At 43.6% G+C, this 24,513-nt stretch overlaps 1 protein-coding gene across 1 annotated transcript in view; it reads right to left on the bottom strand.

Annotated features, from left to right (window-relative positions):
• Nucleotides 1–23,003, bottom strand: part of GPC3 (glypican 3) — a 440,822-nt gene extending 417,819 nt beyond the window's left edge. The window contains exon 1 of the mRNA XM_029240698.1: nucleotides 22,634–23,003. Within this exon, the coding sequence (XP_029096531.1) occupies nucleotides 22,634–22,808 (175 nt within the window). The 5' untranslated portion in view covers nucleotides 22,809–23,003. The remainder of the gene's footprint in view (nucleotides 1–22,633) is intronic.
• Between the last annotated feature and the right edge of the window lie 1,510 nt (nucleotides 23,004–24,513).

A 24,513-nucleotide genomic window follows, 5' to 3' on the forward strand; every position in this document is an offset into this window, starting at 1 on the left:
AAAAACGGAGCAAAGACACAGGCGTGTGAAAGTGGGTGGCATATACAGGCATTGCCAAGGAACCTGGTAAGGCTAGAGGGAAAAGTGAGCTGGTGGAAAGTAGCTGGGGCCGGATAAGGAGGAGTATGTGAGCCCCGCCACCAGAGGATTCCTAGTTATCTTTGGCTATTTTTTGTTTGTTGTCTTTTTACATTTTTTTCCAGCTTTCCTGAGGTATAATTGACTCTGAGTTATCTGTGGATTGGATTCTCACAGGAGAGAGTGTTCGCGGGGGCAGAGATGCACTCCAAAAGCTTTCTGTCCTTTGAATTCCCATAGCACTCTGCATCCTTTATAAAGACACTTCTCACACTCTCTAACTTGCATCATGGTTATATTTGCATGCCTTATCTTCACTAGATTTAAGTTCCTTCAGGGAAAGACCCTTGACTGACTTATCTTTGTATCTCAAGGGGCTCGCTGACGTTTGGGCTTGATGTCCTCCCCTTTGACTTGGAAACAATGCCAGAACTTCAAGAGAGTTCAGTTTTAAAGGAACCGGGTCAGATTAATTGATGCTAATAGAGCAACTCGTAGAAGAACAGTATTCCAGGAAAAATAAAGAATCCTCAGAGCCCAAAATGGAGTTCTCTCTCACCTCCTCTTCTCCCTTCTTCTCTTCCCTCCAGCACCCCCCCACACATTATTTAGACAGGGTAAAAACCCTAATAAAAACAAAATTGGGTTGGAGGATATGCCAGTTGGGATAAAGAATCTTTTTATTTATTTATTTTTGGCTGCATTGGGTCTTCGTTGCCGCACGCGGGCTTTCTCTAGTTGCGGCGAGAGGGGGCTACTCTTCGTTGTGGTGCGCAGGCTTCTCATGGCGGTGGCTTCTCGTGTTGCGAAGCACAGGCTCTAGGCGTGCAGGCTTCAATAGTTGTGGCACGCGGGCTCAGGAGTTGTGGCTCGCGGACTCTAGAGCGCAGGCTCAGGAGTTGTGGTGCACGGGCTTAGTTGCTCCGGGGCCTGTGGGATCTTCCCAGACCAGGGCTCGAACCCGTGTCCCCTGCATTGGCAGGTGGATTCTTAACCACTGTGCCACCAGGGAAGTTCCAGGATAAAGAATCTTTTAGAATTCTGCCAGAGGGACCAAACCAAGGCAATTTTCCTGTCTCCCCCTACTCACTCTTTCACTAGTTGTTATTCTACTCAGATAAGTAGCGGAGATCCCATCTTTTAGGAGATGTATAATTTTTATCCTTCAGATACAATGTTCAAATACGCAGACCTGAAGCATAGCTGAGAATTTCAACACCCTAGGCCCAATCTAAGTGCTAGGCCATTTCCCCTGTGTATGAAATCACATCGGGTGGGGTGGGGGGAAGAACCCTTCCCTACCAAGACTAAAGTGTTATTATCTGTTCTGCTACCAAATCAGCTGTGCGACTCAACCAAATACCTTTTCAGATCTGGGCCTGACTAGATGACCCTGCAGACAATTTCAGGTCTGAGAGTCTGCTTCCAACTGTAGGTCAATCAATAGTCACTAAGCCCATTCTAGACTAGGCACTGGGAGGACACAAAAGAAGCAAAAGACCTGCCTCTGCCCTTCTAAGAAGGCTCTGTCAATAGCACTTGACAATAGCTATACATGAACATGGATATGAGGCCAAGGCAAAGACCAACAACTCAGCCTTTTCAGTGCTTCACCCCATGTAATAACCACATTCCCTTTTGTATACCCCTTTGTCTCCAGAGGCCAACTAATGTCAGACAGCTTCCTGACGGATGGCACGCAATAGCAAAGGGAAGGACTCTGGAATCAGACCAGGTTGTGAATCCCAGCTTCACCACATAACAGCTGTGTGATCTTAGGCAAGTTACTGAATCTCTGAGCCTCAGCTTCCTTATCTATAAAACGGGAACAATAACACCTACCTCTCAAGGTGGTTGTGAGAATTAAACTCCTATTTAATGTCTCCCAAACACATGCCTTCATTTCCTGCTTCCCTATTTTGTTCATGCTATTTCTGTCCCAGGAGTGCTCTTCCCCTAGCTTCAGCTATTAAAACCTTCTCATCCATAAGGTCTCTCTCAAGTGTCTCTTATTCATAATGTTTGTCTCTCCTCCCCCAAGTACCCTCTCCACCAAATAAACCCCAGGAGCTGTCAACTCTGTGAATTTTCAGCACAGTTTGTACTTCTAATACTGCATTTTGCAATCTAGCTTTTATAGCTATTGTTATACTTTTATTACCCCTACCATTAAATTGTAAGTTTCTGTAGGCAGGAACAGTATCTTGGCCATCTTTGTATTCCCTGACATGGCATAGTACCCGGAATATAGTAGACACTCAATTAATGCTCGTTGAATGGATGAACAAATACTCAACAGTTAGACCCTGCTTCCTATAGATAGTAAGCTCCTTACGTCTTGAGGCATTCAAGCATAATTTGGGTAGCAGTGTCAGAGATACCACAAAAGGGACTCCTGCACTATGTAGCATTCTGGGCCTGGTGACCTCCAACGTTCCTTTCTCTCTGCGTTTCCATGAAGACCACACTCTAACTCACTAATCTCTTTACATGCCAAGACTGTCACTGCCACAAATGTTAGAACCGGTCCTTTTGTCATAAGCAAGTGTGACAGTATTTCTTCAGAGAATGTCTCATCTGTGACAACTATATATTTACCATTCTGCATGCAAGTTGTACCTAAAACTCAGTATACCTGACCCTAAAAAGGCAGTATTTTGCTTCACAGATGTCTCTGGCTTCTAAAACTCCCTGTACCTGATGTTTCTGCAAACCACGAAGACTAGGTAGAAGGCTACGGTAGATTGAAAGCACACCATCACCTTGATCCTACAAGTCCTGTGAAAAGGTTTTTCAAGTGACTAATAAGCAACGATTGCCTTCTTATGGCTAAAGTGTTTAGAAAAATATTTTTTTAAGAAAAATAATCCAATAAGGCCATGAGTTAAAGACACAAAGTCCATGCTGAATAATAATACGGTAGCCTATTCAGTTTTAGAACTCTTCTTCTGATCCAGAGTGACTAGGTAAGTCATTTCACTCCCCAGGTCCTTGATTTAACCATTTAGAAAGTGGGTTAACAGCAGTTGCCACCCACATCCCTTTCAGGAAACACACTGAAATTTTATAACCAACTTTAAGCTTCCCTAGAACAAGTTCCCCTTAGAGTAGAGAACTCTGGTAAATTGGGATGATTCAAGAGGCCCAGAAAGTTCTCTTCTGTAGCGGACTGAATGGTGCCCCCCCAAAAGATTACGTCCATGTACTAACCCCTAGAACCAGTGAATGTGACCTTATTTGGAAAAAAAGGGTCTTGCAGATGTAATTAAATTAAGGATCTCAAGATGAGGTCATCCTGGATAATCCAGGTGGGCCCTAAATCCCATGACATGTCCTTATGAATGACACACAGAGGAGAGACACAGGAAGAATAGAAGGCCATGTGAAGACAGAGGCAGACATTGGAATGATGCAGCCACAGGCCAAGGAAGGCTTGGAGCCCACAGAAGCTGGAAGAGGCCAGGAAGGACTCTCCCAGAGCCCTTGGCGGGAATGCAGCCCTGCTGACACCTTGATTTTGTACTTCTGGCCTCCAGAACTGTGAGATAATCAATTCAGTTGTTTTAAGCCACCAAATTTCAGGTCATTTGTTATGGCAGCCCTAGGAAACTAGTACACCCTCTCTCTCCCACCTATAAGTACCTGCCTAGTAATGTCTAAAGGTTTCATCATGGGTGAGTTACTACTTGGTTAAGCAATTTCATCAGGTGTTGTCTTCAAGCGTAACAACCCTTGAGTAATTCCCTCATACCTCAAGGCTAAAGAGTTTACCTGGGAGCTTCCTGGAGCACAGGAAAGAGGGGGTGTGGTGGGGGAGTTAACCCAGCACACCTGGATAGGGACATGGGGCGATGTCAAAGGGAAAGATTACAAAAAGATCAAAGGGGCCAAAACCAAATTTTATCTATGCTCAGCCTTGAGAAAGTCATATTGATGAAGCCCAAATGTTACTTTAACAGCATAGTCCCATACTATAAAACGGAAGTCTTGCAGAAGCAAAAAAATAACAACATTGCCTCAGTCCTTGGTTCATATTCCAGAAAGTCTGTTAGGAGGGTGCTCAGACTAATCCAAATGCCTCATTCTCGCTGCTCAAATGTGTTTGTTTTCAACGTATGGACACCAAGGGGGGAAAGCGGGGCCGGGGATGGGGGGGGGCTGTGGTGGGATGAATTGGGGGATTGGGATTGACATGTATACACTGATGAGTATAAAATAGATAACTAATGAGAACCTGCTGTTTAAAAAATAAAACAAAATTCAAAAAAAAGTCTGTTTTCTTAAGCCTGATAAATTAGGTGTATTTTGTATACATGAAAAAAAGCATTTTAAGCTATTAGCAATCAAATAATCACAAAGAGAGCTGGGCAGCAATGGAATATGCCTATCAGTCTGGGCCTCCAGCCCAACCCTGAATTTGGTAGGAGTTTCTCTTCACATTACACCTGCCCTAGTCTTCCAGCACTCCTGGAGACGCTGTTTAACCAGCTCTCAGGCAAATCTTTCTGATGTCCAATTGCCCTTACTGTTAAGATGCTTCTCCCAGCTCTAATGGCTAACCTAAATTTCAGTTTCAAGCCATTGCACCTTGTAATTACTTTCTCAGCTGCTGTAAATAATCTGTACCCTCTATTTTATCTTTCCCCTTTCCCCATGATAGGGACCTGTGGAAAAAGGAGTCGGTTGCCTTGTTAGTACAACATACACACTGCACCTGAGCAAAAGGCAACCAAAAGAAAATCAAACACTCTTGATCCCTGAGTGAGAAACAACGTTATTGATCTTTTCCTTTTTCCTATCCTTCAGCTGATCTGAGCGTCTACACCGACATGCTCTAGTGCTGTGGCATTTATGCCATCTTGGGGACTAGCTGTGTAAATGCTCCAGTAATTTTATACAACTTCATCACACTGTTGTGTTAGAACTTGAGTATCTGAAGGACTGAGGAGAACAGATTTTCCGCCTCCTTCTCCTCCCCCACTCTCATGTAATATGAATCAAAATCTTCACTAATTGGCCCTCCTCCTGCCTGTTACTGAAGTCTAGACTTGGTGGCAACCCCTTCTGTGGAAGAGATTTAATGAAGGAGAAAGTGCATGGGAGGGGAATTGGCAAGCAAACCACTGCAAAGCAGCTATAAGAAACTTGGAGGCACAAGGAGTTTTGGGTAAGCTGAGATTGGAAACTAAAGGATATGGTTTCAAACACACACAGACACACACACACATTGGTGAATTCACTTTGCCCTGAACCAAATGTTTCCTAAAATTGAGGAAATTTTAAGTTGCATTAATGCAACACATAAAAGAGTTTTCAATGATGCTCAGTAGTGACTTTTTTCCTCCTTGCTTTCTTTGGGAGCCAATGAAAAACAAAAATAAATTACCCAAACAGGTAATTTGGGGATTTGCCTTCCACTCCCATGATTTCACCGAAAAACTCAAACATTTCTAATAGTAACTTCATTCTCCTGTCAAGCTGGGGGTGATTCAGATACAGAGCTCTGCAGAGCCCAGTGTGGGCTCCAAGAGGGAGTGCCAGGAGGGCTCCAGATCAAGCTGAAAGAACCAAGCCTGGATCCAGGATCTCCCTGTGGGCTGCCAGTATTATAGTCTGACCTGCCTCCTGAAAGCCACCAGCTCTCAAGACTGCAGCAATTTCGTTTGGGAATGTCTGCCTCATTTAACTTTTACTTGTTTTCAAGAAAGAACTGAAATAAAGTAGAAATGACATGGGAACCATGGAGCCAATTCTCCAAAAACCATGCTGACCGCCTATGTATGTCTAAGGAGTGCGGGGTTCAAGGTAGCTGAGGCTACAGTCAACTAGGGCAGTGATGGAAACAGTCTGATGCAGTCACTGAGGCAGTTCAACTCAGAGACGATAACCTTCACTGAACGGGAAGATCAAATGCCCGTGACCCCAGGCTGCTGAGCTGCATTTGGGATGCAGCACTCCCACAGATTCAAGCCATCGCTCTTCCAAGGCCCTCCTCCTTCCCCTCAACAGATACGGAGACCCTCCATGCATGGTCCTCATCTGTCTCCATGTCTGCCTCCCCCACCAAGAACAGAGAGAGGGGAGTTTTTTTCTTCGAATCCCCAGCATCTCACACATACTGGGTTCTCAAAGCTGGTTTCAGAAGTAATCCCCAGAAATACTGAGCGCACCACAAGAGTAGTGATTAGGAACATGGTTCTGAAACCAGACTGAGTGGATTTAATTCATTTTGTAGCTATTTGACCTTGTACAAGTCACTAAACTTCTGTAAGCCTCGGTTTTCTCATCTGTAAAATGGGAGAAATAATAACACCCACCTGGTAGTTCTATTGTGAGGATTAAATGGGATGTTGCCCATAAAGGGCTCAGCATAGCGCCTGGCTCAATAAACGTTAATGATTATTAGCACTGCCCCCACCACAGGTGCTCAATAAAAACTTGCTGAATTGAAGTCACAGCAGTGGGAATGACTAGCAGATGTGAAGGCAGCTTGAGTTGTTTGGGTTTTTTTTTAACGTTTTTCCCCACCTCACTCTACACCAGATGACCTCTGAGATTTTTTTTTCTTTTTCTTTTCTTTTTCTTTCTTTCTTTGTTTTCTGTTTCGTTTTGTTTGTTTGTTTGTTTTGTTGTTGTTGTTGTGAAGAAGGATAGAATAGGGGATAGTTAGGCTCCGCTTTTGCTGATCTTCAGTTTTTCATTCAGGGCAGAAAACCAAGCCTGGCAAAGCCGGGCAGATGATTTTCTGAGAAATATGACACGGCTATTAAAAACCCTAAATGAAAGTTGTGTAATGAGCATGAATCTGAATACATTTAAGTTTTCTCTAGATCCAGTAATTCCAGCATCATCCTTATATATATTTTTAAGTGTTTTTTTGCAAATGTGAGACCAAAACCCTAAAAGATAGCAGAATTTTTCCAAGGGTGGAGGTTGGGTTGAGGGTAGGGAGGGGTGCACAATTGTCATGAAAATTAACCCCTGAAAATGCACAGGATTTTATTACCAAATGGATGCCTGAGGAGATTACTAGATTTTTAGGGTCTTTACTATCAAGAGAGCAACCTGCATGCCTGAAATAATTAAGAAGAAGAAACTCAATTATCGAGTAAACTGAAATTTCAAACCGCCCCGCTTACCTAAATGAGAAAAGCTGCTTAGACTAAAGCGTCATTACTTCTATTTAGACAAGCCTTAGCAAAGATATACAAGGAGCTAAGGAATGGGACCCCACATTCTTCCCTAAGCCACAACAATGCCTGTTTATGTAAATAGGATTTTCAATAACAGAACAGAATCTGACAAAAATGTTTGCATTATTGTCTCTGAAAAAAATGCAAATGCAGAAGATGAAAGTCAAGGGGCTTTCACTATGATTGGGCACAGAATACCCTAAAATATTTATTTATTCTATGCGAGTCTGGGCCTGGATTCCAAGTGGATCTAAGAAACAAGCAATGACTCTAAAGGTCTGAGTAGAGTATGAAGAAGCACCAAGGTTTCTCTGACTCCATGCGAGTGAGTGCATATTTATTCAAAAACTCAGTTTAAAAAGAAATAAAAGTAGTAGTAGATATCTATTTACGTTTATTTGGCAGCCCCTTCCAAAATCTGGGCCAGAATATAAATACCCTTGCCTCCATCATCACCATCTGACAATCAGACACTCTGGCCACATGACCATAACAACCTCCAGGCACAAACTAAAAGCTCATTAAAGACTATATGAAGGCTATTTATAGAAGAGCTAAACAAAGAAGGAAAGAACTACTAGCAAAATTAATTAGACTGTTCATACTTTTGACAACTATTACTATTTGTTTGAACTCAAGTGTCCAGTTCCTTTACTGACTGGTATTGATGACTACGGAGATGCCCCGTATCCAGAGTTTTCAGCTGACCCTGTAGTTTTTTGGTTCAAGAACTCAGGTTTTGACCTACACTCTGTGTATCAGCCTTCCTGTTGCTGTTCAGGCAGCTGATAAGGGGCAGAAATCCTTCTTGCTCATTAGGCCATTAGCTGCTGTTAAGCAAAGGGCTCAGGGAGGGGGCTGTTCAGTGGCCCAGAGGAATGTGCCAAACTCCACATATAAAGCCAGCCCCAATTTGGGGTTAAGAATTTAACCTTAAAAGGCTGACAAGTCATAAATTTGCCTGAGGTTCATATATACGTGTGACTTTCACAGTTTATATTTCCTAGCCAGGACTCAAAGTCAAAACATGCCCCTGATTAATGAATGGTACTAATTGTTATTCCTGACTCGAGAACATTAGCCTTTATCCAAAATATTTTCTTAAAAAACACACAATCTCATACTTAAAACTCTCTGGCTTAGGGGAGTTCGGATAACTGGTCAGAAAAAAAAAAAGAAAAAGAAGAGGAGGCTAATGTTATCTGTTACTTGGTGCTACCATTTTGGTAGGCAAGATTGACTGAAAAGCTTCCATTTCACTGTGTCCATCAAGCAAAGTGCAAAGGAATGTCCTCCAAATCTAAACATCTGAGATAAAGCAACCATCTGTGAGTCCACATAAAAACTGAGCTGGGGCCCGGGCAGTGAGGAGGTGGGGGGATGGAGGGGCTAAAGTATCTTTAAGCACATTTTGTCTAACTTACCTTGTTAAATATTTATACATAACTGCATAACCTAACAACCTTGGCCAAGCTTGGAAGAGATAATAGATACAGGACAAACCAAAGATCCCCAAAGTGTAAACACAAAGAAAAAAATACCAAGGAATACTCCAACTGGAATACACTCTCTAACCTGTAGTCAAATTTGAAACTAGGACACTAAAATCCTACAAATGATACAATGTCCTGAAACGTGATAATTTCATCAGGGAAAAGCAGGCTACAATTTGGTTAGCCTACAAGGTAGGTGTCAGTTCTACCCCACAGTAGCAGTCTTTCAAAGGGGCTCCCTTATCTTTAGAAAAAGGAAAGGCATTCAGTGTAAGAAAAGAGATTTCTAAGAACAGAGATGCAATTTGCATTCATTGAGAATTATGACAAAGTGAGAGAGAATGTAAGCTACATTGCAAGGATCTGAGGTATTCAAGTCAGATATATTTAGCCTTGTCCTATCTGTACAAAAAGCCTTTTAAATACTCAGAGTTCTTAGAAAGTGGAATGTAAATGCATCAGTGCATATTTTAGACCTCTTCATTTCCAAACTAAGGAATTGAATTTCACAATATCCCAAGAGAAGTAACCAGGTACCCAAATATGTGGGCAGAAATGCAAAGCCTGTTTTCTCTCCAGGATCACTGAGGGCAAGCGGATATGGAGAAGGCAGAGGAAGATGGGGGAAGAGAGGGGAGAAAAGGAAATCAGGACCTATAGGAAAAGGAAACACAAAATAGAGAGGAAAATATAAAACATTCCACTCATCTATTTTTTTTAAGAGAACGAGAAACACAAAAGCATTCAATAAATATAACAAACCATAAAACACCTTCTGTTCTAAACTATAACCACTTGAGAGTGTGAGGGTGGAAAAGAGGAAGGCGAAACGGGAAGACGTGGGGAGCAGGCCAACAAATGATGAAGGGGGGACCCACTCTTCCCCTTACCGTGGGTGTCAGAGTAACTTGCGCTACACTTCTTATCACCACTCTATGAAATGTTGGTGAGCTTTTGGGGAACTTTCCCGAAATTGTTAGTTGGTAAAACATCTCATGGCCACTAGGACCTAACTTGAAAATAAAACTGGATATTGTTGAGGGGTGGGGGAAGACTACAAATGACTGTATAAATGTTGGTTCCAATATCACCTTCAGGCTTTGCAAATGAGGCAACCTTACTCTCTCAAAGAACAAAAAGGCAATCTGACAGCTTTTGAAGGCCAAAAGAACCTTCAGGCAATGTTATTAAATTGACCCACAGTACTGAAGTTTCAAAGGCGAGAAATGACTTGGGTTTTCGAAATTAACACTTGTATAAAACCTTCAGAATTCCATGGGGGGAAATAAACCTTTATTTCAGAAATAGACTTTGAAGTTTGAAGACAAAGCAGAAAATCTGTTTCTGAAAACAGAAGGGACTATTTGAAACACTCAGCACAGTTCTCCCATGGCTCTCTGAAACTCCTCGTGAGCTCCACTCTGACTTCTGGGGGTGGCCAGAGAAGACACACCTCAGAATGCCAGTAAAAGAGGACGTGGGAAACCAATAGTTCCCTACGGTAAGAGCAAAATGATCTCAATTCGTATGTGCCTCTGGCCACATTAAATTAAGCCAAGGCCTAGACTAGAGGTTCTATCCATCTAGGGGAGCAAAGACTGTTTTTCAAACTGTCACGAAGTTATTAGCAAATGAGCAAAGATCCCATAGGCTCTCTCTAGCCCACCCATTCTCACTTTCTTATGCTCCTTCCTTCTCTCCCTCTCCCTCTCCCCCCAACACTCTGAATCTCTCTCTCTCCTTCCCCCTCCTCCCACCCTCCCTTCCTCCCCAACTCCACCCATCCCCATCAATGAATAAACAGCTGAAGCACAGCACAAACTTGAGAAATCAAAAGAACAATGATCTATTACAAGCAAGACCCTCTCTTAAGTGTGCAAGGTTCTTACCCTCAAGGGGTTTACATTTGCCTACAAATCACCTGGGGAATGCTGTTAAAAAATACAAATTCGGATTCAGTAGGTCTGGGATGGCATCTGAGATTCTGCTTTTTTTTTTTTTGGTGCCTAAACCCCGGATTGAACCAAGATTCTGCATTTCTTATCAGCTCCCAGATGCTGCTGATGCTGCTGGTACATGGGCCACACTTTAACGAGCAAGGCTCTAGTAAGAAGAGAAAAGTACATAAATAATTACAAGAGCAAAGGAGAACCAAGGCCATGGGAGAAGTTCACTGATAGCAGGGTTCAAAGGGAGAAAGGATCACATCTAGTCATGGGGAAACATGAAGTGATTCATGAAGAAGATGACATTGTACTGACACCTTGAAAAGTGGGTAAGACGGCAGCAGGCACTGATGAGAGGAAGACAGTCAGGTGGTCTATAAGCAGAGGCTGGGAGACAGACAACTACAGGGTCCTTTCAGCAATGAGTGCCAGCCTGTTATGCTTAAATAGAGGGCACACATGTCAACAGGATAAGAGTGAGAGGCATGATGGAGGGAGACTCGCAGGACTTGGCCATTTAATTTGGATGTGAGATGTGTAAAAAGAAAAGTCAAAGATGATTTCAAGGTTTCAAGTTGGGTCCCAAGCAGAGATGCTATCACCAGAAATACAGAATGTTGGAGAGAGGCCGGTTTCTGCAGATAGGAAAAGAAAATGATGGACTAATTTTTTACTGTGTTGAAAGTGAGGCGCTGGCAGGACTTCTGGATGGAGATATCTAGCAGGAAACCGGGAAATACTGAACTGGACAGCAAGGAAGAGGTCAGGTTGGGAAGAGATGGAGGAGTCATTCAAGCAGCGAAGATAATGAAGTCATGGGAATGGCTGTGGGAATGAACAAAGAGAGAACAGAAAGGGCAAAGGACAAACGCCACTGGAACACTTGCATCTAATAAAGGGTGGGAGGAAGAGCGTAAACAAGCAAAGAAAGAATCAGCTTTACAAGTAGGAGGGGAACCCAGCGTGTACAATATCCCAAAAGTCAAAGGAGTGTGGGAATTTAAGTCAAAGACTTTATATCCAGACCATATTCCTTCCCCTCATAATCCAATGTGTACACTGGAAAGAGCATGAGCTATGGAGTGAGACAAATCTGGATGTATAATAAATCCTGGCTCCACCACTTACACAACCTTTGGGAAAGTAAACCTTTCTGGGCCTCAATTTCTTCATCTGTAAAATGGACATGACATCACCTACCTTTCAGCTTTGCTGTGTAGATTACATGAGAGATTAAATATAAAACAACTGACACATAGTAGGCACTCAGTAAACTGTAGTTTTCATGCTCTTCACTTGTGGCCCTTCCAAACTATTCCATCAACCTAAAAGTAGCCTCAAAAAATCTACCTAAGAACAAGGAGTTTCAAGCTTATGTTGAATGAAAATAGATACCCTGATGAAGGTAAACTCATGAACAGGGAAATTAAAGAAACCATTATGCCAGAGAAGCAGAAAATTATACAATCCTCTCCCCCAACCAAACAAAAAAAAAAATCACATCCCCATAGACACTTAAGTAAAGATCAGCCCAATTACACAAGTATTCCTAGTATTTGCTTGGAACCACATGTTTCAAAGGCTAGCCAGCATGGCCCAGTCTGAAATGGAATAGAGACCAGAGCTCCAAAGCTACACAGTATTACAGGATTCTTTCTCCAAAAGGGGAGAGCCAGAGGGGCCTACATGTTGGAACTAAGCCGATCTGTGGAACTCAGAACCTGCAGACACTTTATGAGTGGCTGCATTGTTTGCACATAAGATATATAAAAACAAGGCTTTCCAGACATAAATGTAATGTATGATTGTGAAAGACCACCCACTGCTAAGAGTAACAACGACTTTCAAACAGTTTAAATGACACACATAATTATTAATTATTGCTATCAAAAATAATAGAAATCTGATCCGTTGATTCTAATGTATTTTTCTACACAGAAGTATGTGTGGGGGGTATGTGCGTGTGTGTGTGTGTGTGTGTGTGTGTGTGTGTGTGTTGGAGTACATTATCTTATTTGCAAAGTCTTGGACTATGACAACATATACTCATACTTTTAATCAAAAGAGTTCTTAAAGTCTTTGGCAGTTTTTAAAAAAACTCACCAGATGTTGGCAAAACACATTTTAAGACATGTCACATGCAAAAGCCTGGAAAATATCATCCACACCCATGACTTCCAACTTGAGCCTATATGTCGATGAGTCCCAATTATGCTTCTCCTGAACTCCAGAAGAGTATATACTCTCTTTCCCAGTGATCTCATCTATCCCCAGTTTTCAATTACCATCTACATGCTGACAATGTCCAAATATGTTATCTCCAGCCCTGACTGCTCTCTCTTCTATTATCCAACACACAACCTCAACTACCTACCAGACATTTCTGCCTCAATGATTAAAGGACCCCTCAAACTCAACCTGTTCAAAATCAAACTCATTATTTCACCCCTCAAAAATATGTTCCTCCTGTGTTTCACTCATTTATTCAACAAATATTTACTGAGCACCTATTATCTGCTGTAGCCTCACCACCCCGCAAAACTAGAAGTTCTAGACTCTCCCTTCTGTCCTCATAACCAGTCACCAAGTCATGTCTACTCTACTTCCTCTATTCTCTCAACTTTATCTTTTATTGTCCTAGTTACTGCCCTGGCTTTTCACGTGCATTATTAAAACTCCCTGCCACCACTCACTCCCCACTTATCCTCCATCCTAAATAGCGTTTCCTCTTCTTAAAATGTTTTCATGGCTCCTCATCAGCCTTGGATACAGTCCAACAAAACTCCTCAGCATCTCCTACCTACTTTTCTTTTTCATCTTTCCTCTACTTTCCCCACATCTGTACTCCAAACAAGCCAAACTATTCCAATACAACAAATATGTCATTTTGTCTCTTAAATCTGTACCTTTGCACATACCATACAGGACAGCCCACTTAAGGCAACTAGGCACCCTCTTCCATAGCTCAGCAGCACCCAGATCCCCACTGGGCACCCAGCTCATCATGCTGCCTTGACATCCATGGTTTTCCTTACTGGGTCCCTCCCTAAGCAATGGTTTATCTTATTCATCAGCTCAGTACCTGGCACAGAATCAGTGCTCAATAAATGTTGGTTGAAGTAAAGAATGAATGGAAAACTTTTAAATATTTATGCAGAGATAGCATATAAAGTTCATTATTAGTAGGTTCATTTTCTGACAATTTCCATCTGTTTTCCAAAACAGTTAAATGTGGTTCCCCAATAAAATCACTCCATGAAACCTAACTTGAAGTGCCTCTTGGGTCACAGTCTCATTTCTATGGAGCTCAACACGCAATCCAGCCAGTGCTAGAAGTAGTTCTCCAAAATGAACCAAATTCACAGTATGGGTTAACCATCACTACTTCAACAAGGATCACACCTCTGTACTTAGGGAAATGATGGAACTTTATAAATGAGCAGTAGCTCTATGATATCAGTGACAATTAGCTCCGCAACAATTTGGGGCCAATCCAACTGAAAATGGTTTACTCAGGTTCTGAAAAGCTGTACCCCCCAGTTCTTCCCAGTGTAGGTTAGGCTTATTCTCTAGATTATTAAGGGGGTACAGTTGTAGGGATATTTTATATGTGTGTATGTACGAGTATACAAATATGTGTGTGTGTGTGTGGAACCAAGCAGATCTGTGGCACTCAGAACCTGCAGACACTTTGAGCGGTTGCATTGTTTGTACATAAGATATATAAAAGCAAAGCTTTCATGACACAAATGTAGGGTATGATTGTGAAAGACCACCCACTGCTAAGAGTAGCAATTCACAACTTTCAAACAGTTTAAATAACACATAATTACTAATTGTTGCTATCAAAATAATAGAAATATACATTCATACATATGTATAATCTATGAATATATATGTAAAACATATGCAAATACCACATTTAGATAAAGCTGCAGCTAAAATCTCTCTCTACTTGTCACTTCCTCCTCAAACTTTAGTTTTGAAAGAGGGGCAACAAGGCTCCCAGGGCCACAGAGAATAGAGAAATATACTTCAACTTCACCACCCCCCTTCCTCAGTCTCTGCTGCAGATCAGTTTAGAAAATGATGCATCCAGAGAATCAGTCATTCTCTAGGTATATGCCATCCTAGGACCTCATTTGACAGTGACCAAGTCCTCTAGAATATGTCTTTAGGTATTTATTCTTACAGTCATTCCAACCTTTAATAATAACTCTGTACAAGGCACTCTACTTGCCACTCTAGAGGATACCATGACAATCAAACATGGCTCCTACATTCAATGGGCATAGGGTCTGTCAGAGGCTATGAATAAACTATGGACTTCAAAAAACATGGATACTAAGTAAGAAGTACAAATAAGGTAATTCTGGGAACCGAATGCAATTAGGGCATATCTCTGTATTATCTCTGCACACATGATAATTTCCACGTTCAAATGTTTTCCAATCCTTTCAGTCTGTTATGTGCCAGTTAACTTTCTGATATATACCAGAATGAGGGCTCTTAACCTACTCCCTGTATCCATCACCCTAACTCTTCCTCTCTTCACCACGTTTCCCTCAGCTTCAACCATCCAGACCAAAATTTGACAAAGAGCAATGGAGAATCCCAGGATGCCAGAATACATACTGGAAGTATGTATTATGCAGAGTGTGGGAGAGAGGGAAGAGAACCATAATTAAGAAGGAAACTACGCAAATAGAATTCTAACATTATTTTAAAATGATCATCATTTCTTTCTCTTTTCCCCTTTTTCCTACTTGGGCCTGTATCTGAAAGAACTCCCGATGGGTCATCGCTAGCCAATTTGGAAAGTATGCCCTAATGCATACAGAAATTAAGAGGACTCTCAGGAGGCCCTTTAGACTACTCCAATAAAATTCCCATGGCTGAAACCCACTTTGGATTATGTCCTTTTCCAGGTACATTTATGAAGTTTGATGTTATAGGTAAGAAACACCAAACACTGAGGGAAAACTTATATACATTTAGTGTATGCTTCTGTAACTGACACCAGTTGCATTATTTTCACACTAAATACCACAGATCTGTAAAGTGAAAATAAATATATGCATTTATGTATACGTAAATATATTTATTTTTAAACTACTTAAAATAGCCTTGTAAACAAGCACAAGCTACTTACCTCTTGTAAGACTTGGCTAGTCTACTTTTTCCAGGGAGTTATAGTACAGCCAAATGAATTAAGTCAATGTCCTTTATCACTTACCCATAGACAACAAATGGATTTTTGACCTGAAAAAGTAGTTACTTTTTTAGAAACCTTAGTATATTGGTAAAAAGGAATCAACTACTTAAATATTGGTTTTACGGAAATTTTATGGTTACATTTATAATTCCATTCATTCATTTAGCCTACAAATATTTATGGGGTACCTATTATTTGTACTATGCACTATGCTAGACACTGACGATACAAAGATACATAAAATACAGCCCCTATAACCTTGAGGAGATCACAGTCTAGTAGGGAGACACAGATAATCACAAACACATACCTTAAAGATACCATAATAAGGATGTCTAATTTTCCAGTAATAAACTTATATTCAAAAGGCAGAGTCAAAAGGCCAGTTAAAATTTTACTCTAAAATTTTGCTGAATTTATAAGAAATAAATGCATGCTTCATTGTGGAAATTTTGAAAAATACAGAATACTCTCAAAATCATCACTTCTGAGAAATGTACATCTTTCAGGTGAATGGTTGGAATACAGTGTGTGGAAATTTCACTTATAATGGCTTTAACTTCTCTGTTCCTTTTTACTGCCACGTTCACTTGTATTTTATCTCTCTTCCTATCAATTATTTATCAATATAAGCCTATTAAGTATACTTCAAAGAGCTTAGTAGATTTACTAATCTAGCATATAAATACAATTTCAGCTACTAGGCATAATTAACTGTTCAGAACACTAGCAAAGCATTTGGGTCCTAACATTGACTCCTTTTTCCTCATGAGAAAAAATACAAACTCTCAAATAAGGCTTTATGTAGCTACACACATAGAGAGGCAAAAGTGAAAGTGCCTTCCTTGTTAATCAATGCGGTTTCATTTTTGTTTAAAAATGGCAAACAAGTATTCCTAATAATTAGCACTTGGATAATTAATACTTAATTGGCCTAATTCGAAGAAGAGAACTAATACTTTACTTTGTATATTCAACAGGGTATTCAAGTGAGACTATAAGGTCCCAGTGAGTGTTTTCCCCTCACACACAGCATTTCAAAATGCACATTTTCTCTGCTGATATGCTCACCTTCGCGTTGCTTTGTGAATCGCAGTGTTCCTGTCATTACGTTTTAGAAGATAAATTCCCATTACTTTATGCTGTCTCTAAAGCCAGTCTGGGGCCCACAACTTGGACACTATTTTCTGATGCTCATTTCTTAATGGAGTGCTGGGGATCCTGTTTCAAGCCTGACAATTTGCTAAATATGGGCAGATGAGTGGGGGATTTTTCTGCCCACACTTTCCATTAGACCCTAGATTACCAAAAACATCAAACCTGCTTAGAAGCTCAGCTAGGGCTGAAGAGATGCTGGCTCCTGGTATGGTCTCTGGAATTGAGCCTGTGCACAAATTCTGATCCCAGGTTACAGAAACCTGTGAGGTACATCAACAGGTCCATGCATGTGTCACAGCTCAACTCCCAAATATGGTAATGTCAACATTAGTGAGAAAGGTCTAGCTGACATTAAATCAAAGAGAGTTTGATTTAAGAGATGTCTTACAATTTATGTGCTATAACTGGTGATCTTTAACGATACTAGGGCAGTCATAACAATGTTGCTAATTTCAATTTGTTCTCTGGGTACTCAGCGTTCATAAACACTGCCTGATGGTAAGAGTCGCCAGCTAACTGAGGTAAGCCTGAACCAGTCTCCAGTCAAAATATATGCAGCTTGAAAAGTTTGTCCACATACCCCAATAATGTCTCATAAAAATTTGGACTTAGACTTTTAAAATAAGTAAGATGAGATATAGCTTAAGAAAGTATTTGAGAGTTTCATAGAAGAATACATAACGATCTAGAAATTCTATTATCAATTATTTACTAAATGCTCTATGGTACTCTTAGCATTGTGCTCAACACTGCATCAAATACAGTGCTTTCCCTTTAAGGAGCTTATAATCTAAAACATACAAATAACCATATGCAGAAAAAAAGCAAGAGATCAGAGTAAAAGGAAGCATTCACAAAAATGTACAAATTCAGCATGCCAGAACTTTTCAGTTGAGCAATATGATCCCCAGTGAAATTCTTTCCAAATGATGTATCGTGTGCACAAGTTATAAGTGATTATCTTCAATTTTCTTAGAAATGAGTAATAAGATACCTCTTAAGAACCATGCTTTTGTATATGCATCAAACACTACAGTTGGCGTGGTCCTATTGATAACTGCCATTTAAGGAGAACATATTTTCTGTCTTGTCTCACATCAGACAAATCCAGACCCCTTTTCTCCCAGGTTGGTAATAAGCAGCCTTTTTCTAGGCTACAGTGAACAGCAAACATTGCAACTCTAAAGATGGAAGCAGCAGAATGCTCAAAAATATTGCATCAAAATATTGGATACAACCTACCAGCCCATAAGAAAAAAAAAAAACACATTGCAAAACTGACACCATCTGTGTCATCTAGCATCCATCAAAATCCTCTTATGCTTGTATTTCCTAATGCTTACAAACAGAATTTGCTCCAAGAATTAAGAAAACTTTTTAAGATGGCGGCCCTATTAAGCGACCTCTCCCTATCTCCCACTTCATCTCGTCAGTTCTTTTCCCTTGCCCAGGCTGGCTATTGTGACCATTTCAGCCAATTTCCTGGAGGTATTTTCTAGCCCTTTTCACCCTATTTAATCCCACAAGTTTCCTGAGAAGCCTGTTTACTTGTATGCTCCCCCACTAGACTGTGAGCGCCTTGACAAAAGGGACTATGTCTTACTCCTCTCGGCACCCCCAAAACCTAACACAGAGCCTGCCAAGCAGCAGGCAGTCTGAGACTCCTTTCAGGCCAAGGCGCTCCACCGACCATCAGCCATCTCCTCAATCGGATCGATGCTTCCCTCTGAGAACATCTCGTTACCGATCACCAGCATTAGCGTAATAAATATATTCAGACCACATTTGAGAGAGTTCTCTAAACTATTCCAAGTTAGCACATGGTGATACAACTTTTTCAAAGTTTGAACAAATCACCTGCTCACTCAACTGTCCAGTGCAATCTCAGAGGAGAGAAACCCCTCCCATACCTCACTCTTCTCTCCTGACTTTAGGACCACTAACTGCTTCCAATTAATTGGGGAACCACAGCTGGCAACCCGGAGGAGGTTACTAGCTCTCATACTCTAAAGCAACAACAACGAATACCAAACTCTCTTTTCGAGAACGTTGATTTTTATTTTTATGTTGTTTCATCTATTTGAGAAACTCCAAGTCAGTTTTGGCTTTTCAAGGCTGCCTTTTACCCATTCGGGCATTTGGCCTCCCGGATTGGTTCTTGCACTTTCCAAGGCCCTCTAAGGCAAGATTCCTCAGTCTTTGGGGAGTTGCAACACTACCACGGTTTGTTTGATTTTCTCATTCCCATCCGTCCCCTTCACTACCACCCCTACAAAAGTGGTGTATGGCATTCATAAAGTGAATTACACTTGATTTTTGTTTAGAGGAATTTTTTTTCAGGCTTCTGTAACATTCCCTTGAGACAACTGGAAACATCATTGTCTGATTACTAGCTCACTTTCCTTGCCTAAAATTGTATCCATTCTTGATTGCGCCTGTGGGTAGGTTAAGCAAAACAAAATAAACATCTAGACTTATGAGCTCATTGGCTTTTTTCTGAATTTTTCTAAATTAAATAAGGGCAAAAGAGCTGCACTGAAAGTCAGTTATATGGATTTTTCTGCCAAATGCTAACTCTGTGTGCCTGGTTTCCATCTGTGGTGCTTTCCAAGTTACAAATCCTTAGGAAAAAAAAAGAGTGGGGTACGAAAAGATCTATGGATTTGGGGGGCATGCTATTTAGAATTGCTATCCTGTGCCTTTGAACACTAAAAGAAATGGGAACATGAGATCGTAAGGCTTTAGATCAGCTTTGTGGAAGTCTAGTGTAGTCCTTCAGCACCAGTGATTTATTTTTTAGGCCTGCTGATTTCAAATGCCATTTAGTCTCATCCATATTAGCATAAGAAATGTACCTTATCCACTCTAACCCAATTCTGCTAATGGCCTAAGTTAACAGTCAATCCCATGCTCCCCCTAAGTGAGACAAGACATTCTTGAGGATTTCTCCTTACTGTGACCAAATCTCGTTTTATCTGGGACAAAGAAAGCTTTAATGCAGTTAATATAGTGGAGCAGAAGAAATGAACACGGCTTAAAATAGAGATGGGAAAGAAAAGTCAAGCGGTCATCACGATGGTTCATAACTATCAAATAATTTGAAGCTCTCTTTCAATTTCCAACCACTGAATGACAGCAGCAAATCACACATTTATTCACTTTGAAATTATGCACTTGCCATTGTATTTAGTCGGCCATTATCGTCTCTTCTCTGAAATACTGATGAGCTCTTTCCACACACGGACATTAGGATTTTTACCATGCTTTCCATATCTACAGTGACCATATTTGTCCAACTAAAATTCAGGACACGTGGTTTCATGCCAGGACAGAGTACTGGAAATCTGCACCGTCCCAGAAAATCCAGGCTATATGGTAGCTGTGTGGGTATCGCCATATTTGAAATTTGGCTTTGCTCCAGGGTGAGTCAGAACAGTGCCTGCCACGTAGAAGGTGCTCAACAGGGCATATGTTTGTTAAACAGAAGTGAAGTAGGGAATGTTGGGTTTATACGGTAAAGACCCTTGGAAAGGGATTTTTCCTATAGAGTTTGGGAAATACTTGAGGAAAATGAAAACTCTCCATTACGAGTCCCTGCTCTCTGTATGTAACATGGCCATCCTTAGGCCAGGAGTAAGGGAGCTTGGGAGGAGGGAGCCCAGGCCAAATCTCATACACACAGTGTGTGGGCCCTCCCAATACTTTTATACAGATGCTGCAAAGAGGCAGGCAGCCAGAGAGCTGGGGGAGGGCAAGGGAGGGTGAGCTCCTGCTTGAGCCTGTGTAGAGGGGGGTTGCTAAATGAGTATCTGTGCATTCCCTCTGGTCTTTTTCCTCTTTTAAGCACAATCTTTACCCCTTGGCTTCAAACCCGCCCAGTGTGGCCCCTGCTCCAACCCTGGATCCATTCATCTTGTGGGGGGGCTCATCCTGTGAGGACCAATTTTTACATTACCAACAAAAGCATGTTCTCTGGCCTTACCAAGCTAATTACCAGGGCACTTCGAGGGGAGAGAGATTCGCCTGCTGTTGCAGCTCTGTGGAGCTGATTCATAGGTTGCCCCTTACGGCTCCTGCACACGCCCACGTGGTACGTTATTAACACTTAACAGAGGGAGAGGTAGTTCTACCCTTCCTTAGAGCGAAATCCTGCAAAGCAATATTTAACATATGCGCAAACGCATTTCAGTCACCAAAAAGGGTGAGCAATTACCTTTGCAACTAAACAGCAGGCTCGCTCGGCTCTTTTCATCCACCTAAAGAAAAGGCTGAGGGCGCGCTGGCTGCCTAGGTAACCTCCCGCTAGTGAACGCTCGCCGGCAGCGCCCACAGGGCGCGCATCTTATTCACAACTTGGCCCAACCATCAGGCCCGCCTCCCCGACTTGTTGAGAGCCACGAGCCAAGTTTTGGCGAGGGCTGCTCCCCGATCCCTCGGAAACGCGGGACGCGCGCCTCGCTGGATGCCTGGGTGGCGAAGAGACACCGGAGGCCACAAACGTCTTACGGTTTGTGAATACAACCAGCCGTTTCTTAGAGCGCACCTCTGATAAATAAACCTGTTTGAAGCCGACTCTTCTTGCCTGCATTGCCAGTGTAGCAACTTGTCCTAATTGGATTCTAAGGCAGGCTTTTAGGACTCCAACCGTGGGACAGTCAATCACACAAGGCCATTAATATTCATCTGTTGACAGCGGCAGCGCTCAGGGAAGGCTAAAATATGCCCTTACAACACGACCTGATTGTGCAGAACAAAAGGCAAGCGTTCAGAAACTTTCCTCCACCTAAAATCATCTCCCCTTCAGGGTCCAGCCTGTCAAGAAGGCAGATGAGTTTGAGAAGGGGAGGAGTTAAATCATCTTTGGACTCCTGCTCCCCGGGCCAGCGGCCCGGTTTTGGAAACGATTTCGCCAGCCTAGAGAAGAGACGCTGTTTTGAAGGAAAAGGCTCAGTCCTCCTCATTTGGGGGACCCTCCTACCTACTCAAAAGTTTCCCTCCGTGTGTCTTTACCTGCCACTGCGGATTCGGAGATCTGTCCTCAACTTTGCCTGCACTTGGGCCCGCGAGCCTCGGGAACCCAGGCTGCGGAAAGGAGGGCGTGAGGGCAGGTTGGGGAAAGAATGGCCGGAGCCGCGGTCCAGCTGAGGCTGAAATTCTGGCACGTACGTGCGAGCGAGGGTGGCAAATTCCAGAGGCACCAGCTAGGATGTGGGGCGCCAGTTCGCCGAGGCGGGGAGAACCAGCTCCAGCCTTCCTGCCCTCCCCCCAAAAATGGGCGCTCGCTAGAAAGGCCATGCTTGCGGTTCCTCCCAGTCGCACCTTCGCTGACAGCCCAGCAAGCTTGGGAGATGCGGACACGGCCCACATATACCCTTCTTCCCTTTCTCGGGAGACCTGGCCGGGCGGCCCGGGCACGGCGACCACTCCCAGGTGCCCGGCCGCTAGGCTCACGATCGCGGCCCCGCGGGACTAGCGCGCTCGGGTTACCTCCACCATGCGCCCCTTGGCTCACCGCCGGGCGCGGGGAACGCGCGAGGGACGACTCCTCACCTGGCACCGGGGTTTCAGGCACCCACTTGAGTCCGGGCTGCAGTCTCTGGAAGAAGGAGCGGACCTGGTGACAGGTGGCGTCCGGCGGCGGCGGCGGGGGCTGTGCCTGTCCCAGGCAGTCCAAGCTGAGCAGCATCGCCACCACCAAGCACGCGGTGCGCACGGGCCCTGCCATTCTGCTTCGCCGGGAGCGAGGAGAGAGCGGGAAAGTGGCAGCGGGGGCGAGAGCGGTCCCAGGACTCAGCAAGCCTGGCAGTGGCCCTAAGGAGCGGGAGACGTGCCGCTACCCAGCCGCTGCAAAAGTTTCCTCGCAGCTACCTGGGCGCTGGGCGAGGGCGGGAACGGCTCGGCGGCTCGGGGCGGGGCGGGGTTGACCGGGTTGGGGCGGGGCGAGGAGGGACCGGGTGGGGCGGGGCGAGGCGAACTGCGCGGCCGGGGGGCGGTGGCGGCCGCGCGGCGAGGCTGCGGGCGCGGGGCTGCGAGGACTGCTGGGGCACCGCGGCGCGGGGACCGGGCAGGAGCGGCGCGAGAGGAGGACGCGGAGCGCGTGCGGTGGCTCCTGGCCCCGCAGCCCAGCTGCCGGCTCGCCGCCGCTCTACACAGAGAGCTCTGGCATAACTACTGCAGAGGGGCTGCAGGCTCGGGCGCGCTGATTGGCTTCCCAGCAGCCGTCCCCTCTGACTGGCTCTGGGAGAAGTTCCCCAGCCTCACTCCTCCTTCCCGCCGCCCATTGGCCTACAGCCGAGAGGGCTTTTCCCTTTAGGATTTTTGCAACCTCTCCATCCTTCCTTGGGGGTGCGTGGGGGTCCCTGGCTTAGGTATCCCTCCTCCCAGCCCGGTCCAGCTCGTCTCTGGCCACAAGAGCCTCGCAAGAGGTCTTCCTCCTCCGCACAAAATCCACCTCCTCTTCCTGTTCTCTGAGGAGCTTCCCTCGAACCGTTTTCCCAACGCAGCTCTGGCCGGGTTCGGAAACCCACCCCACAAATAGTCCCATTCAGGGGCAGCTGGGGACCGCTGGCAGAGAGGGGCAGGAGGTCCACAGCCTGCCTCATCTTTGAATACTGTACCTAAAAAGTCTGACAGCCCGTGGGGCTTACTAGATTTAATTTAATAGAACCACGCAAAGTCAGAGAAGTCACCTTCACCTGATCCCAGGATGAAATCTGTCTCCTGTAAGGTAGCTCCTGGTGACCTTTCATGAAGCAAAGCATAACTGGTGACAACAAGATAACCTGGGACTTAAAGTCAGCCTAACTCATTAGAAAATTGTTTCACACAGCAAATTCATTGAGCCAGAGCTAGCCTGCTTGAGAGGTCTCCAAGACCCAAATCCCCACCTCTCCTGTTTAAATGTCATCATTTGAAACCCAGTTCTTTGAAAATCAGATACCTCTCAGAGGAGGAATGTATTTGGTCATTACCCATATGCTCCTAAGTAGGGATCTTAAACTCCCTGGTTCTTTCTGGTGACTCCCACACACACCTAAGCACAATGTCTGGCACATAGCAGGAACTCGATAAGTGTTTGTATGATGAAATGATTTAACACCTCAGTGTGAATTAGTTTATCATCTGATCGTGTTGTCTCTGATCTAGGTAAAAGCAGGTTTAGGTAAGGAAAGAAAAAGGAGAGCCTCCACCCCAGGAATTCTCCAATGAGTACCAGCCACGCCAGGGGCGGAGGGGAGAGGTCGTGTGCCAGAACTTGTGGACTGAGAAGAGAGGCAAAGGAAAGATAGGTGGCCGAGGAGCTCATTCATTCATTCAGTAACAAATATTTGAATTGCTGCTACATGCCAGACACTGTGAGATACAAACAGACAGTGGGATACAAAGATTAACCTGTGGTACCTGACCTCAAAGAGCTACAGGTCTTGTGG

This window comes from Monodon monoceros, unplaced genomic scaffold (assembly GCF_005190385.1).
Source record: "Monodon monoceros isolate NGI ecotype Baffin Bay Population unplaced genomic scaffold, NGI_Narwhal_1 Super_Scaffold_22, whole genome shotgun sequence".
Taxonomy (NCBI): domain Eukaryota; kingdom Metazoa; phylum Chordata; class Mammalia; order Artiodactyla; family Monodontidae; genus Monodon; species Monodon monoceros.